The 14,785-nt window shown below is 38.1% G+C and overlaps 1 protein-coding gene across 2 annotated transcripts in view; it reads right to left on the bottom strand.

Moving 5' to 3' along the window:
• Nucleotides 1–14,785, bottom strand: part of LOC126248685 (uncharacterized) — an 88,261-nt gene that overhangs the window by 27,327 nt on the left and 46,149 nt on the right. For both annotated transcript variants that reach the window (XM_049949961.1, XM_049949962.1), the window contains exon 4: nucleotides 13,084–13,200. In XM_049949961.1, coding sequence (XP_049805918.1) covers nucleotides 13,084–13,200 — 117 coding nt within the window. The remainder of the gene's footprint in view (nucleotides 1–13,083; nucleotides 13,201–14,785) is intronic.

Raw genomic sequence — 14,785 nt, 5'->3', positions numbered from 1 at the left:
ATCACAGTGAGAAAATGCACTACCCAAAATCAGGGATCATTTTAACCCTTTGCATTATAGTAAGCCTAACCTTTGTGTAGATAATTTTTATAAAAACACTGACATCATCATCATCATCATCATCATCATCATCATCTCATCATGCTGCACACAATCTCTCAGCGAAACATGTAATAAATTAAGGCTTGTTCATTGTTTAGTTGAATAAGAAAACCAAATACACTGCTCCGGAAAACTTAAGAATGAGATATATGAAGCAATCTAACAACAACTCGGTGCAAATGAATGAAAGTGTGGGAGCATATCGCCAGAGATCTCCTAGTCATGTACAGAAAGCTGGACATCATATGGTGTGAGGTCAGTGTGAGTTATAGCACAAAATGAGGCTGACCCCGCAACGTGAGGCAGTCAAAGAAATAGGGAAAGATAGTATGTATCAATCAGCAAGAGTTACAGTGCACTGTGGTAGTGTTCTTCACTACAACATGGCCTGGAGACATTTGGATGACTTCACAAGGGGAAGAACCATCGAGAAACTGAGAGTGAAGTGTCATGAGTGTAACACAGCGGTTTGGTATTGCTTACTGTATGGTTTCACATGCTTGGCAAGTGCTACGAACCACAGGAGCAGCAGTGGTCGACCACAGTCAACTACAGCAACAGGCAAGAAGGGACCCATGTGGCACAGCGGGTGCTTTTGCAACCATACAGGGTGTACATGAAGTCCGGGAAGACTTTCAATTATTTACTGCACAAGAACCAAACATTGTGCAGATATCATACATATGTCATTTTGAAGAGAAACCCTGAAAGTTTTTTTTTTTTCCATGTATACTGCCACAGCATAGTTTGGTAATTTGTCAATAGTCAGTGCTAGTTGCAAACATGGCGAGTTCAGGTGTGGAGTGAGCTTTTTATGTGTTGGAGTTCGAAAAAAAGTGTGCTACAGCTGTTCAACAGATGTTTAGAACCAAGTACGGTAAGAAGCCACCAACAAGGGAGGCCATTTACCGCTGTCACAACAAATTTATTACGATGGATTGCTTGTGCCTGGCAAAGAGAAGCGGACAGCCCAGTGTGAGTGAAGTGAATGTAGGGCGCATACGAAAGACATTCATAAGGAGTTCAAAGAAATCAGTGCATCGTGCATCCCGTGAACTCGAAATGGCTCCAATGACAGTGTGGAAAGTCCTGCGACAGAAGCTGTCTATAAAACCATTCAAACTGGAGCTAGTGCAGAAGCTCAGTGATGACAACAAAGACAAACATTTTGAGTTTTATTCGCAGTAGCAACAACTGAATGAAGTTGGTATTGCTGATCGCTTAATTTTTAGCGACGAAGCCACTTTTCACACTAACGGGAAAGTGAACAGACACAATTGTTGACTCTGGGGTACAAAGCATCCACACGAACGCATTGAATTTGAGCGTGATTCCCCAGAGGTAAATGTTTTTTGTGCCTTGTCACATCGAAAACTGTACGGGCCATTCTTCTTCACTGAGAGAACTGTCACTGGATATTCCTACTTTGACATGTTGCAGCAATGGCTGACACCTCAAATTTAATCAGACTCTCCATTCATCTTTCAGCAGGATGGGGCTCCACTCCATTTTCATCGTGAAGTTCGTGGGCACCTGAACACGGAGCTGCCGCATCAATGGATTGGCCGTGCTACAGAAGGGGACAGCTGCTTCATGAAATGGCCTCCCTGATCACCAGATTTCACTCCGTGTGACTTTTTTCTGTGGGGACACATTAAAGATCTGGTGTGTACATACACACTCTACCACGTGATGTAGCAGAGTTCTGGGAGAAAATACGTGAATCGACTGCCACAGTCGACGATGCCATGCTGGGACGGGTATGGCAAGAATTCGATTACTGTATTGACATCTGCTGGGTCATTCATGGTTCACATATCGAATGTTAGTAAAAAAATCATTCAGAGTTTCTCTTCAAAATGCAATATGTATGACATATGTACAATGATTAGTTCTTGTGCAACAAATAAGTGAAAGTGTTCCTGGACTTTATGTTCATCCTGTATTTAATAGGACTGCAAGACATGCAACCTCATGTTCCACAGTTGCACAGAGACTGCGTGGGGGTCATCACCTTGGCAGAAGACCAGTATGTTGTGTTCCATTGACACCTGCACGTCAGGGGCACCTGCATGTCAGTGGCACTGTTTGCAATGGGGCCAAGAGCATAGGGAGTGGACAAATGATGAGAGGGGTCGTGCGCTCTTCTAGGATGAGAGCAGATTCAGTCTGAGTAGGGATTCTGGATATACCCTCATATGCTTAGAGGTGGGAACATATAAAGCACTCACAAACATTGTGAAACATGATCATTTTGATGGTCCAGGTGTTATGATGTGGAAATGCATAATGTTGCATGGGAGTAATAACCTCCAAATCTTTGAACATCATACACTCACCAGTCAACGTTATTGTGACACTGTACTCTTTCTCCACATATATCTTTTCAGGGGGACATTTGGCCCCGACCATTTTTATGGATGACATTGTGTGACTGCAGCGAACAGCACAGGTGAAAGAGCTTTCGGAATGAGAGGATATTCAGCAAATAAACTGGCCTGTCTGTTCTTCTGACTTAAATTCTATCAAGCATGTGTGGGATGCATTGGGGAGATGCACTGCAGCATGTTCACATGCACTCAAGACTGTCCAGCACTTGTCAACCACACTGGCAGAGGAATGTAATTCCCTACCACAATAACTCTTTGCTAACATTGTAACATGCAGCGAGCACTGCTGTCCACGGCAATCATTCTTTCTATGTAGGGTCCACGTTTTATTGAGCGATGTTACGTGGTAGTGACACATTATGCAAAAGTTACTTTTATCCATTAATTTTGTACACCAGTCTACATTTTTGGGACATCCACTTGGTACAGTTCTTTTTTTTTCTTGCAATGACATCTAGTACACACTTTTTACATAAATCCTCCATAAGAGTACATGCTGACTGATTTAGCTGTTTCTCTTCTGGAACCTATGTTTTTAATACTGACATAGCTTTCGTTGCTGAAGGTTTAAGGCAATATATCTATGTGCCAAAAAGTCATTCTTCAAATCCATACTATCCTCAGGATTCACCCGACAGAAAATTATCCTGCTACTGTTTACACTTATGTACAGAAAAAGGCACAAATTGAGTATTTTGTGCTTTTATGGTCACAATTTCAAATTGGACTTGAACATATAATTTTGTCCATGCAGCCCATAGGGTTATTATTATATGTTACTGTTGTGTACACAGCTCCGCATAGTCAGTGCGTACACAACTTTCCCACTAGAGCGCGCCCCGCTAAGCACAACAGCGCAGGCGCAGCGCTCGTCCGTCTCCGCACTACGAGATGGCGCTGTCTTAGAGACGGACCAAATTCTGCTTCCGCCGATCCGCGTATTAATATGTAATGCAGCCAATGAGATTGCTGCTAATGCAAAACCTTTTCTACTCGTGGATCACACTCGCGCAGTGATACCTGAACGTGCAAGGTATTATAACGAGTGTACAGACCTCCGATTAGTCAGTCTGCATTAGTCTACGAGTCTGCATTAGTCTGTACCAGTATATAGTCCAGTTTCAGTCTGCGCCTAATAAGATTACGATATTCCTGTACATAGCCATGAAGATAAATGAATAGACACTTTGTCAAGTATCAGAGATATGTGAGAATAAGATTAACGTACCAAGACCAAAGGAACTTCAGATTGTCAATTGTAAATAGCATCCAGAACCAAGTTAAGTAGGTTTTAGGCTTGTTATTATTTTAATAAAAGTGTGTGAAAATTAATCAAGTTCTGTTTAAAGTTGGTCACTGTCAATCTGCTACTCTAAGCGTGCAATTGGCATTTCTATCGTCTGACCTAACGGCAGAAGATAAACACGCCACGATAAGACCGCGAGACATATTGCCGACACTCGCCTACTTCGTTAGAGCGACAAGTCAAATAATCTGATGGTGTGTGTACCGAAGGTCTTACAGTACACACACCACAGTTACTTTTGATGGACATGAGATGCTTAGTTGAAGGCACACTTCGTTCCTTTTTATAAATGATGATGTTTCATTACCACCATAAAAATTTTGAAGGAAAACAGTATATTTTCTCTGTTCAAAAGCAGTGCTACTACATCATCTTGTGATAATATATCCTGAACTATTGTTCTTTCCAAAAGCTTCTCATGTGCAAAAAATCAGTTCTACCTTTTCTCACAATTCGATGAACAAGACATCATGCAGGGAATTGTAAATCCCCAGATAGTTAATAGCAAACTAATAGTGTGTCCTATAATTTATCAAAATATTTGGACTCTAAGAAATATATTCTGGTTAACACTAACGTTTATATAAGACAGATTTTAATGTTTTCAGTACACAGACAACTGATAATTTTTTTAACAGATATGTGCCCAGAAATATTGAATTTCCTATTTCCAACAACTACACATGGTGAATTAACCATGAGAAGCCACACGATTAGCACATACCAGCATAATACATTAAAACTCTTTCTTGCATGAAATGTTCAAAAAGCCCGTTATGCATGGTTAAGTTTTAATTCTTAAGTTCACCGTCAGTGTTTAGTATATCACTTCACTGAAGGCAATACTAACATACAACTAATATAATTGTCTGTACCAACATGTGACTCGTGTCTCAAACTTCCTTACATGTAGCACCAACTTTTTAAGTGATAATCATGGGTTTTGCATGTCCATGTGTGAATAGTAGTGTTCATCATAGATTTGTTTTCCAGTACAGTGAAATGGGAGTGCAAACGAACAAAGAAAAGATGCCCGTCCGATATGTGGATTATCATATTATAATAATGGCAGAGATTTCCACAATCAGATGATTCCCAACAGTAGGAAATATGAAGCAACTAATCATCTTAGGGAGCATGGAACGTTTCATCCTGTTACTTGTGACTGTGGGAGGTCTAGATGAATGATGACACAACAGGACATACATTTGATGATGACTTTTGTGTCAGTGTAAGTTATGTAGCCACAACAGCTTGGGAAGTGTTATATAACATTCTAGCTGTATCCATAACATTAACAGCATGTACAGACAGTGTCAGCAGCTGATTTTCCAGCACAGGTGCATTTCTCTTAATCAAGTACTAAAGTATGTGTCAAACCCTTATTTTAGTTCAACAGTGCTACTTGCAGATGAAGTATTGTTTCAACATGATAAGATTGTGAAATTTCACAATTGGCGCATGCTGGCAGATGTTAATCCTCTTGTAACTGTTGGAGCACATCATCAATAAATATCTTTGGCCAGTGTTGGTGACAGTACTGTTGATAACTGTTTAAGACTTCATGTTCTTCCATCCTGACCAAACAGACAAAGTTATAATGCCTTCTTAGATGAGATGTTGATCACACAATGGAAAGAGTAAGTGATATATGCAATGTCACAAATGTAGGTGACAGAACACCTGAAATTGGCCAGCTGGAGCATAGAAACTAACAAATATATTTGCAGGATCACACGATTGAGTAAACAGCGCTGGAAATCGCCACTGAAGATGCTTCCCAAATAAAAGAAGCAAAACACATACGGCAATAAACAAAGTGCCTGTAATGGAGGGTATTTCAAACATTTTTCAAATTAGAAAGTGTTACTTGTGAGATGCTGGTAAGTTCTGTTTCTGTGTGTTTCCCATGATGTTATACGGAGAGTTGTGGCAAATGGGTTGAAACACACAAACAAAGCATTTTTGGATCAAATACTATAACATTTTTCTTCAATTATGTGTGAGGGGCATGTCCTTTAAAGTCTCATTACAGCCTGTATATAGAAAGTAAGCTACAAGTAATTCCATTAATCACTAATGTGAGTAGATTAGCACTAGTCATAATTTGTTGTTTGCATACTTTACAGGAGTAGCCTGCAGTGGTTCCTCCTACCTGTCCAAATCTATGAAGGCACATGTGTGACTCAATAAATGGATGAATGAATGGATGTATGGATGGATACATGGGTGGAAGGATGACAACCTTGTTCTTTCACGTAATGTTTCATTGGTACAGAAGGAAAAAACCTGTTGAACACTTCTTGGTACTACAGGTTTAAAGTCAGAGTTTTGACTACCACTTCACAAACGCATTCTCAGTACTAGGACTAATCTCACCTCTATATATCTCTCAAATTAAGAAACAACCATCTTCATTAGCTGTAATCCACATTAGTAGCCAATTTTTATTAGTCTTAAGTTATGAAACATTTGAAATTTAGACAGTTATGAAATATTTGAAATTTAAACATCCAAGAGTCTTTCCATAGCTCATCTTCGGTTTGTTGTATCAAATATTGGAGAATTCTGTAAATGTAATTTCTACCTTTCAGGTTAGGTATGGGATTACTAAAGGCTAAAGAAAGTAATATATTTTAAGAAAGGGGTGCCCCATAACTCATAAATATTTAAAGAATTTCATAATTTGCTGTCAAGAGCTCCTGATAAAAATTTCTTCATTATACAGCCAATTTCAATCAACAGACTATCATAAAACATTTACAACACCTTACAAAGCAATATAAAATCAATGGTGTAAAATAATACAAAATCCTTGATTTGTCACTTTTGTCAGATAGTAATATAAATTACACCCTCAATAGTAAATAATATACCACACACTGCTCTCCTCCATGTTATGTTAACAGTCAATTTACAATGTTATGAGTGGAGGCCCTGTGGAGTGCAGTTTTACAGTCTCTTCCTTTCTGAGGATTTAAGATATTTTTCTTGTTTTTTCCTATAATATATGCCTGATAGTTTGCTCAGAGGAGCACTTGATTCCCTGTCATGTATAGTATGATACAAACTGTAGCCTCAAACTATCACATCTGTGATTCACTGATTGAGGCACTATCACTACATGTTAAGATAAGATGTCCCAGCTTCTCCACAAATGCATCTGCCATTGGTTCTTATATTGAATCTGTAAAGATAATTAGGATGAGGTCTGTGTACTGTCAGCATGTGGATCATCCCCTTCAAAGGAATTAGGTTTTTAAAATTTTTTTACAGTAGCAGCTATTTTGTGCATGACCTTAGACACTTTTTCTGACTTCATAACTGTGGGCATTGTATGTCTCACCCTGAACCACATACATTTTCTAACATTAGTTTACCACTTTCCTACTTATCAGAACACCAGCAATTCTAATATAAGGATTTCTAGTTGTTGACAGCTTTCCCTGCAGTAGCAGTCTTGTTCTCAGCAGTCTTCAATTTGTTTTGTTCATATTGCTGAATCATGGATAGAGTTGTGTCACACTTTTGCTCTGTCTGAGCTCTAGGCCTCCCATTAAGCACTATGAGGATATCATTCACGCATGCAGCAGTGGCAGCAACTATTGCTAACTCCTCTACTATTCCCAACACAGACTCAATCACTAAATCCCAAATGACAGTGTTCCATATAGGCACCTGACAGCATACGTTTGCTATTTCTCATTTGATTGTCCCATCAGGAGATGCCCATGCCACTACTCTATCATGACAGTAGTCTCTGAAAGAGTTACATCAAACATGTGGGTAATTTCAGCTATCTAAACTTTGCAAACAATGACAGCCACCAATGGCTACAGCATATTTGTCACAACTACTGTCAACAACTGCAATCAGTGTCATCAGTTGACTTTCCCTTCCTGAAACCATATTTTGTTTGATTAAGACCCATCAGCCCTCTGTGTGTCCTTAGCAGATCTTGTAACAGTCATTTCTATATTTTGCTCATAGCACTCAGCGGACAAATAGTTACATATGATTTAGCTCCTGTTGGGATCTCTATTGTCACCTTCCTTAATGAAAACTGCTCCAAGTTCGTATCTTGCCCTGAATCAAACATATTATTTAAAGGTAGGGCACCATTTGGTCTTTAACTTCATAACGCACTTAAAACTATAAATCATCAGGACTGGGAGTTTTTCCTTGCTTTTGTTACATTGTTGCCACACAAACTTCCTATTGATGAAATGGGAAAAACTACTCCATTGTTACTGTAGAGCACATTTATCTCTCTTCTTAATTGTCCCTTTAAAGAGTTACCTTCCTCCTGTTCATCTTCCGGCAGTAAAGAACCCATCAGGTGGTTGGTCGAGTCATCCCATCCTGTTGTGTCATCTTATCTTCGTATACTTGACAGTGCAGAAGGTGAAGTGAGCGTTTCATCACACCCTTACATGGTATTCCCCATTCATTTCCATGTAGTTGCTGATTCATGTACCTGATTGAATCTAGACTACATTTTTCAAATCCTAGTAGGTCTGAAGATATATTGTTTACTCTAAGACTCCAAGTGCTCTCTGATATGACCTTTCTGTTGCACAAATCTTCTGTCTTAATGTAGTGAACATCCTTTTTCAGTGAATCTTTCAAACTGCAAACTTTAATGGGAATAGACTTTTCCTGAGTGTCCTGAATGGCTTTCTGTACACCAAATGCTTTTTTGTATACTTTGTAACTTGTACCTTCCAGCATTTGATTGTTGAAATTCACACTGAATACACCTAACTCATTTTCCTGATGTCATGAATTGGTTTCTGTGGGAAGGTCTAACTCACTTCTGTATTATCAACTTTCAGGAGAAATAGTAACAGGTCATGGTCATTTGTTGACACAATATTAGTGATAGTCCACAAAGCCACATCACCACCACCACAACAGTTACATCAATGTTTATTTCTGTTTCTGTTCTGTTGTGGTATGTCAGTGTCTAACCTGGCTTGTTTAGCACTTGGAGTTTCAATTTGGCAATAATGTCAACCAGTTAAATGCATATATCACCCGTTGCATGGCTCTGTCAGAGTACCGATTTGGCATTAGGATCTAACATAAAAATATGCCTTATGTTTCTTCCTGCACCAATAGCAACTTTCAGCCACTCCAGGTAGGAATGAATCTTGTGCCTATATTGAAAATAAATGTATGTTCGCACATATTTCCTTGGCATCACTGTGTTCATTACAGTTGCTGAAAGCTTACTGCACAGTTGGATGACTTTTGTCCTGATGTCCTTGTGCAGGTCTACTGTGGCTGCCATTGTGTTTTTTCCTGTTAATACCACCTGAGCCGTGGATGGAAACTGTATGCTGCCTCCCTTTCTTGAGTATGGTGCCAGTATGGACAACATACCAATCACATACAACACTCTTCCAAATTTCTCTCATCACAAGAAAGCATCTCACGACATTAATCTGTCTGTTTTTAAACCGGGAGTTTTGTATAGAAACATAGAAACATTCAAGGCAAGATAGAGATTAGCACACAACAGGCAAAAATCGAGAAAACGCTGGGGAAGAAAGAACTGAACTTCGGAACAGCACTGTCAAAAAATATAATCTTTACATGGAGAGAAAGTACAGGAAACAATAAGGAATTTAAAAAAATGGATTCCAAGAGATAAACCGCACTAAGTATATTACCCATAACTCTTGAAAAACAATTTAATACTTACAACACAAAATTTGAGAAAATTTCTGATAATGTACTGGACCAATAAGTTACCGAATACGTACGCTCAACAATTTGTACATAGGATAACAAAACAGGCAGTAAAATTTTTAAAAAATAGATGGGCTTCAAACATTTCCATGGAATTATTAAAATTTTGTAATGATAAATTATATCAACTACTAACAAATATTTTTGAGAAACATTTAAAATGGAGGTTGCACCAAGTAAATGGAAAATAGCACATACTTCAATAACCTGTACAAAAAGATGAAAATATGAGTGTAAAAATTATAGGGATATAATAGTTACCAACATTGTAAGTAACTTTGTGGAAACATTATTTAACATTTTCTAGAACAAGAATACAAAGAAATGGAGGATGAAGAACAAGCAGCCTTTGGTATATAACAACTGATCACTTTTTCTTTTCTTTTCTTTTTTTTTTTCTAACTCAAATAATTGAGGAGAAAACAATTTGAGAACAATCTCTTCATTTGGTGTTTGCAGATACAAGGAAAAGACCATTATAGTGTACTTTCAGCCAATCTGTGGAAATCTTTACAATTAAAGGACATAAATAGAAAATCATAAAGGGAATTCAAACATTATACAAAAATTCTATATAAAAAGACTGAAACTGACAAATACTAATTACCTAGGTTTCAAGTTATAAAATGATTACAGCAGTAATTTTACATGTTGCATTGCACCCACACTATATGATATACACCGATAAAATTCTACAGCATAAAATGAAATATATGATAACTGGTGGAATAAATTTACATTTGGTTTCGAAAGAAGTGATGGAAACACGACAACTTACTGATTAAAATAAATGCATACTGTTGAAAATTACAAATGATGGAAAACAAGACAAAGTAATCAGATCAATTTAAATGTGGCAAAGATGACTATTTATCTATGAAACGGGAATCTCTGTCATATGCACATAAGAACTGATACTGAAACAAGAGTGTGAAAAACAATATTTAGGAGCATTATTACATACAATTCAGAAGTTTCGCCAGCAAAATGGCAATTAAATTCAAATTACTAGCTGCAGAGATGAATTTCTGGATACATTTGGCAATGATATCAAGAAAAGAAAAGTTCAGAAATTAAGTAATCAGAGGCAGCGTGAATGTTTAAAATTCAGTTACTGATTTTATTCAACATATATGATTACAATAGCATGAAAATGTCAAAGGAATGCAAAAATAAATAATTAGATTAATAAAAGAAAAATAAAAAAGGATCCCAAAGTGTATGATACACTGGGAGGAAAAACGATGACCATCTAGTACTAAGAAGGTATACAACAAGCTCAGTGAAGTGTGACAGGACTGCTCTTTTTCTCTACACACTTGAATGATCTGATGGACAGGGTGAACACTAATCTGCGGTTATCTGCTGATGGTGCTGTGGTATACGGGAAGGTATCATCATTGACTGACTGTAGGAGGATACAAGATACTTACACAAAAATTCTGGTTGGTATGGTGATTGGCAGTTCACTCTAAATATAGAAAAAATGTAACTTATATTACGGATACATTTTGTGAACTCAAATGGGTATCCATGGAGGGAAGACAATGTGCTTTTCATGAAGCAGTATTGAGAAAATTTAGAGAACTAGCATTTGAGGCTGACTGCAGAACACTTCTACTGCAGCCAATGTACATTTCTCTTAAGGGTCATAGTGACATGAGAAACAGTACTTATATGGAGGCAAATAAACTTTCACTTTTCTCTCACTCCATTTGTGTGTGGAACAGGAAAGGAAATGGCTAGTAGTGGTACAAGGTACCCTCTGCCATGCAGTGAAACAGAGACAAATGTGAAGTAATTCTAGCACTATTACAGGCCGCAAATGGGGAAATCCACTGACATAAGCGACTTTGATGTAGGGCAGTGTGTTAGGGCCTGGCACTTGGGAATAAGCATTTCAAAAGCAGTGAAGCTGGTTGGCTATTTATAAGCTACTGTCATGAACACCAATGGGAAGTAGTTAGAGGATAGTGACAACACCAGTAGGCAAAAGGTGTTGGGTGTCTAAGCTTCATCCCAGAATGAATAGATCAGGGGTTTCTCCACTCTGGAAAATAGGATAGGCAGCAATCTGTGGTAGATCTGATGACTGAGTGCAAAGCCAGTACAAGCACAAGAGTTTTGGAGCACACAGTCCAGAGCATATTGTTGAATATGGGGCTCAGCAGCTGAGAAACGGCATGCATTTGCATGCTGACACTAACTATGACACTGTCAGTTATGACTGCATTGGGCATGGGTCATTGGATCAATGGAATCGGTTGGATGAATTACAAATCATGTTAACACCAGGTTGATGGTTGTTTCTGGCTACATTGTCAACCAGGTGAACAGCCGCTTGAAACATTCACCATACCATGGACGCACGCCAGTGGAGGCAATATTATTCTATGGTGAGTATTCACCAGGGCTTCCCTGGGCTCTGTGGTAGTAATCAAAGGCACCATGACAGCTGTGGACTATGTGAACATTATTGTGGAGTACCTGTATCCCTGTTACAAGGTCAGAATCATGCCAATATGGTTTGAAGAACTTGATAGTAAACTTGTGTTGCTGTCTTGACCATCAAATCTGCCTGATATAAACCTGATGGAACAAATATGGAATACTACTGGACACCTGCTTCACACTCATAAACTCCCGACCATAATTTATGGAAATTGCGTGATCCATGTGTGACATCTTGTACCACGTACCTCCGGAAACCTACTGAGGACTTGCTGAATCCACACCATGCAGAATCGTGGCTGTATTGGGTTCCAAATGTGCACCAAAATACTATTAAGCAGGTGATCATAATGTTTTGGGTATCTAGTGTATGTAAACATGGTTAATCCAGAAATATTCGCAAATTATAATTCTGTTAAGTTTAAAATGAAACTGGTCACTCTGGAACATCAAGTGGCACAATCAGTAACTGGACAATTTAGTGCCACTGAAGTTTTAAAACATTATAATATTGTTGTATAGCCCATGATAAAAATCAACATCTTGCACTTAATATTGTCAAATGTATTAATCTCTTCTTTATGACTTTCAGCTTACTGTTGTTTCATTTTGAACATTAAGCGCTGAAGTCATGTCTGACAATATAATGAAGAGGAGCTTTGCCAAATGACTTCCACTTTCACTGGCACAGATTTCTTACTCCTGAGCACTTGGTAAGTCATTTAGAAACTAGCATAGTTTCTAACAGACAAAACTCACTAAAAATCTTACTTATATTTTCATAAAAGGAAAGGTAATTTTAAGCACATAACCAGGAAACTATTTTCCAACCACGTAATCACAAGTAAGCAACAAATTCTTACCACCAAAACACACTAAAAGATTCAAGTGGCAAGACATTTCTTAGATTATACATGATACTGAGCACACACTTCATGGCCAGTCACTAGTTACTATCACAAGTAGACCACCAGTATGCTATGTAGAGACAGCTGCTAAACAAAGTTTTAGAGAACACACAAGGATTGTATTTTTTTACATCATTAATGCCAAAAACTATTACATAATTTTGAGAAATACCTTCCACATTGGTGTAGAGTTTTCAATCATGAGACGGGACACACTTATGTATGGATCCATGTGCTTTACAATGCTACAGTCAAATGGATTTAATTCACTTCGTTGAATCGTATTGCCCTTAAAAACAGAAACTGAGATTTAAAACACACACAAGATGAAACAAACACAAATGATTATTTTTTTAACTACTAAAAATGATTATCTAAAAGCTTGGGAAATTATTCATAATATTTCTTTGACATGAGTAACATAGCTCTAAATGCTAAATGTCAGTTGGAAAAAAAACACAAAATGTTTGGTATGAGAAAGGCAGGCTGGTTACTTTACATGACAAAACAAGAGAAACGTAAGAACTCACTTTTTTTTATGTTCCATCTCTCTACAAGAGATAGTACTAGTCAAAACTAGGAAAACAGGTTCTATAAACTTACGTCTGGAAACCAATTCTCATTGAGATATGGACCATCCTATCTTATGATAGCTATCTGTCTACTGACACAAGAGGAGGTGTTCAATGCGGTTAGCGCTAACTCTTACGTGTCCTTCAGCCATTTTCAAAGCAACATGAACTTGTGGAAACACATCTGGCTACCCCTGGTTTTGATCAAATGCACGGGAGACACGTGTGCATGTTGCTGATAGGTGTGGAATACACCAATGACTTTACGTATCACCATTGCCAGAAACCTATTAAAGTTAAGTGAATGGGGAACCCAGGCTACAGAACCTTCTCAACAAAACATTCATTAAATGTTTAGGTTTGATACTGTTGTACAAGGTGCTGCATTATACATAAAGCACATTTGTTATCTTTCTGCCAAGGTGACGTCTTCTGACAGTATGGATAATCTGTCATGCTGAAACTGGAGATAGACAACACCAGTTAAATTTTTTGGTAAAGTGTATGACCCTACAAATCTGTCACCCACAATTCCTACTTGTATGTTGACACTAAAATGAATCTGATATCCTGCTGCCATGATTGTTCAAGAATTTCAATCTGTCCACATGTAGTTGTTATGGTACCTTATTACCCCACTCTGAATTGTGCCTCATCCACAAACAAAACAAATGGTGAATCTGGTATCTTCAGAGCTCTGTCTTAGAAAACAATTGCAGAATTGTTATGTGATATAGGGATCTTGTGGTCTCAGAGCTTCAACATACTGTAAGTGATATGGAGAAAGTAATCGTTCAAGCGTAACTGAACACATGAGAGTGTAGTCTATGCCTTCAGCAGGTCCAGTTCTTCATAAACTTGTTCCAAGATCATCTTTTACTCATTACAATAATCAGTCCTCCATACACATGTGGCATACATACTGCAAGGCACCACAATCCCTTATTGTTGTTGCATATGATCCTGTGCTTGTAAGTCACTGAAACAATCTGCTGAACATATTTTTCAGCTGGAATGCAGCTCATAGGAAGTAATTCTGCTTACGTGACACACATCCTTTTTGTTAATGCTGTTGGTTCTGACAAGCAGAATACCTAGTTTGTCAGTTCATGGTGGAATAAAGGGGCTCCATTTCACTGTTTACATTGTTCACGTGCCATGGTAACATTAACCTTGTTCAGGTGCCAGCACAACCTCACAGTGTACAGTGGTTGGACAAAAATATGGACACATTACAAAATTTGTGCTTGAACATAAATGCAGTTGCTAGCCAAGCCCGAAGGTGACACTATTATCTTTGAG

The sequence above is a fragment of the Schistocerca nitens genome, chromosome 3 (assembly GCF_023898315.1).
Source record: "Schistocerca nitens isolate TAMUIC-IGC-003100 chromosome 3, iqSchNite1.1, whole genome shotgun sequence".
NCBI lineage: Eukaryota > Metazoa > Arthropoda > Insecta > Orthoptera > Acrididae > Schistocerca > Schistocerca nitens.
Note: the sequence above shows the minus strand (reverse complement) of the source record. Positions and strands in the feature narration are given on the sequence as shown.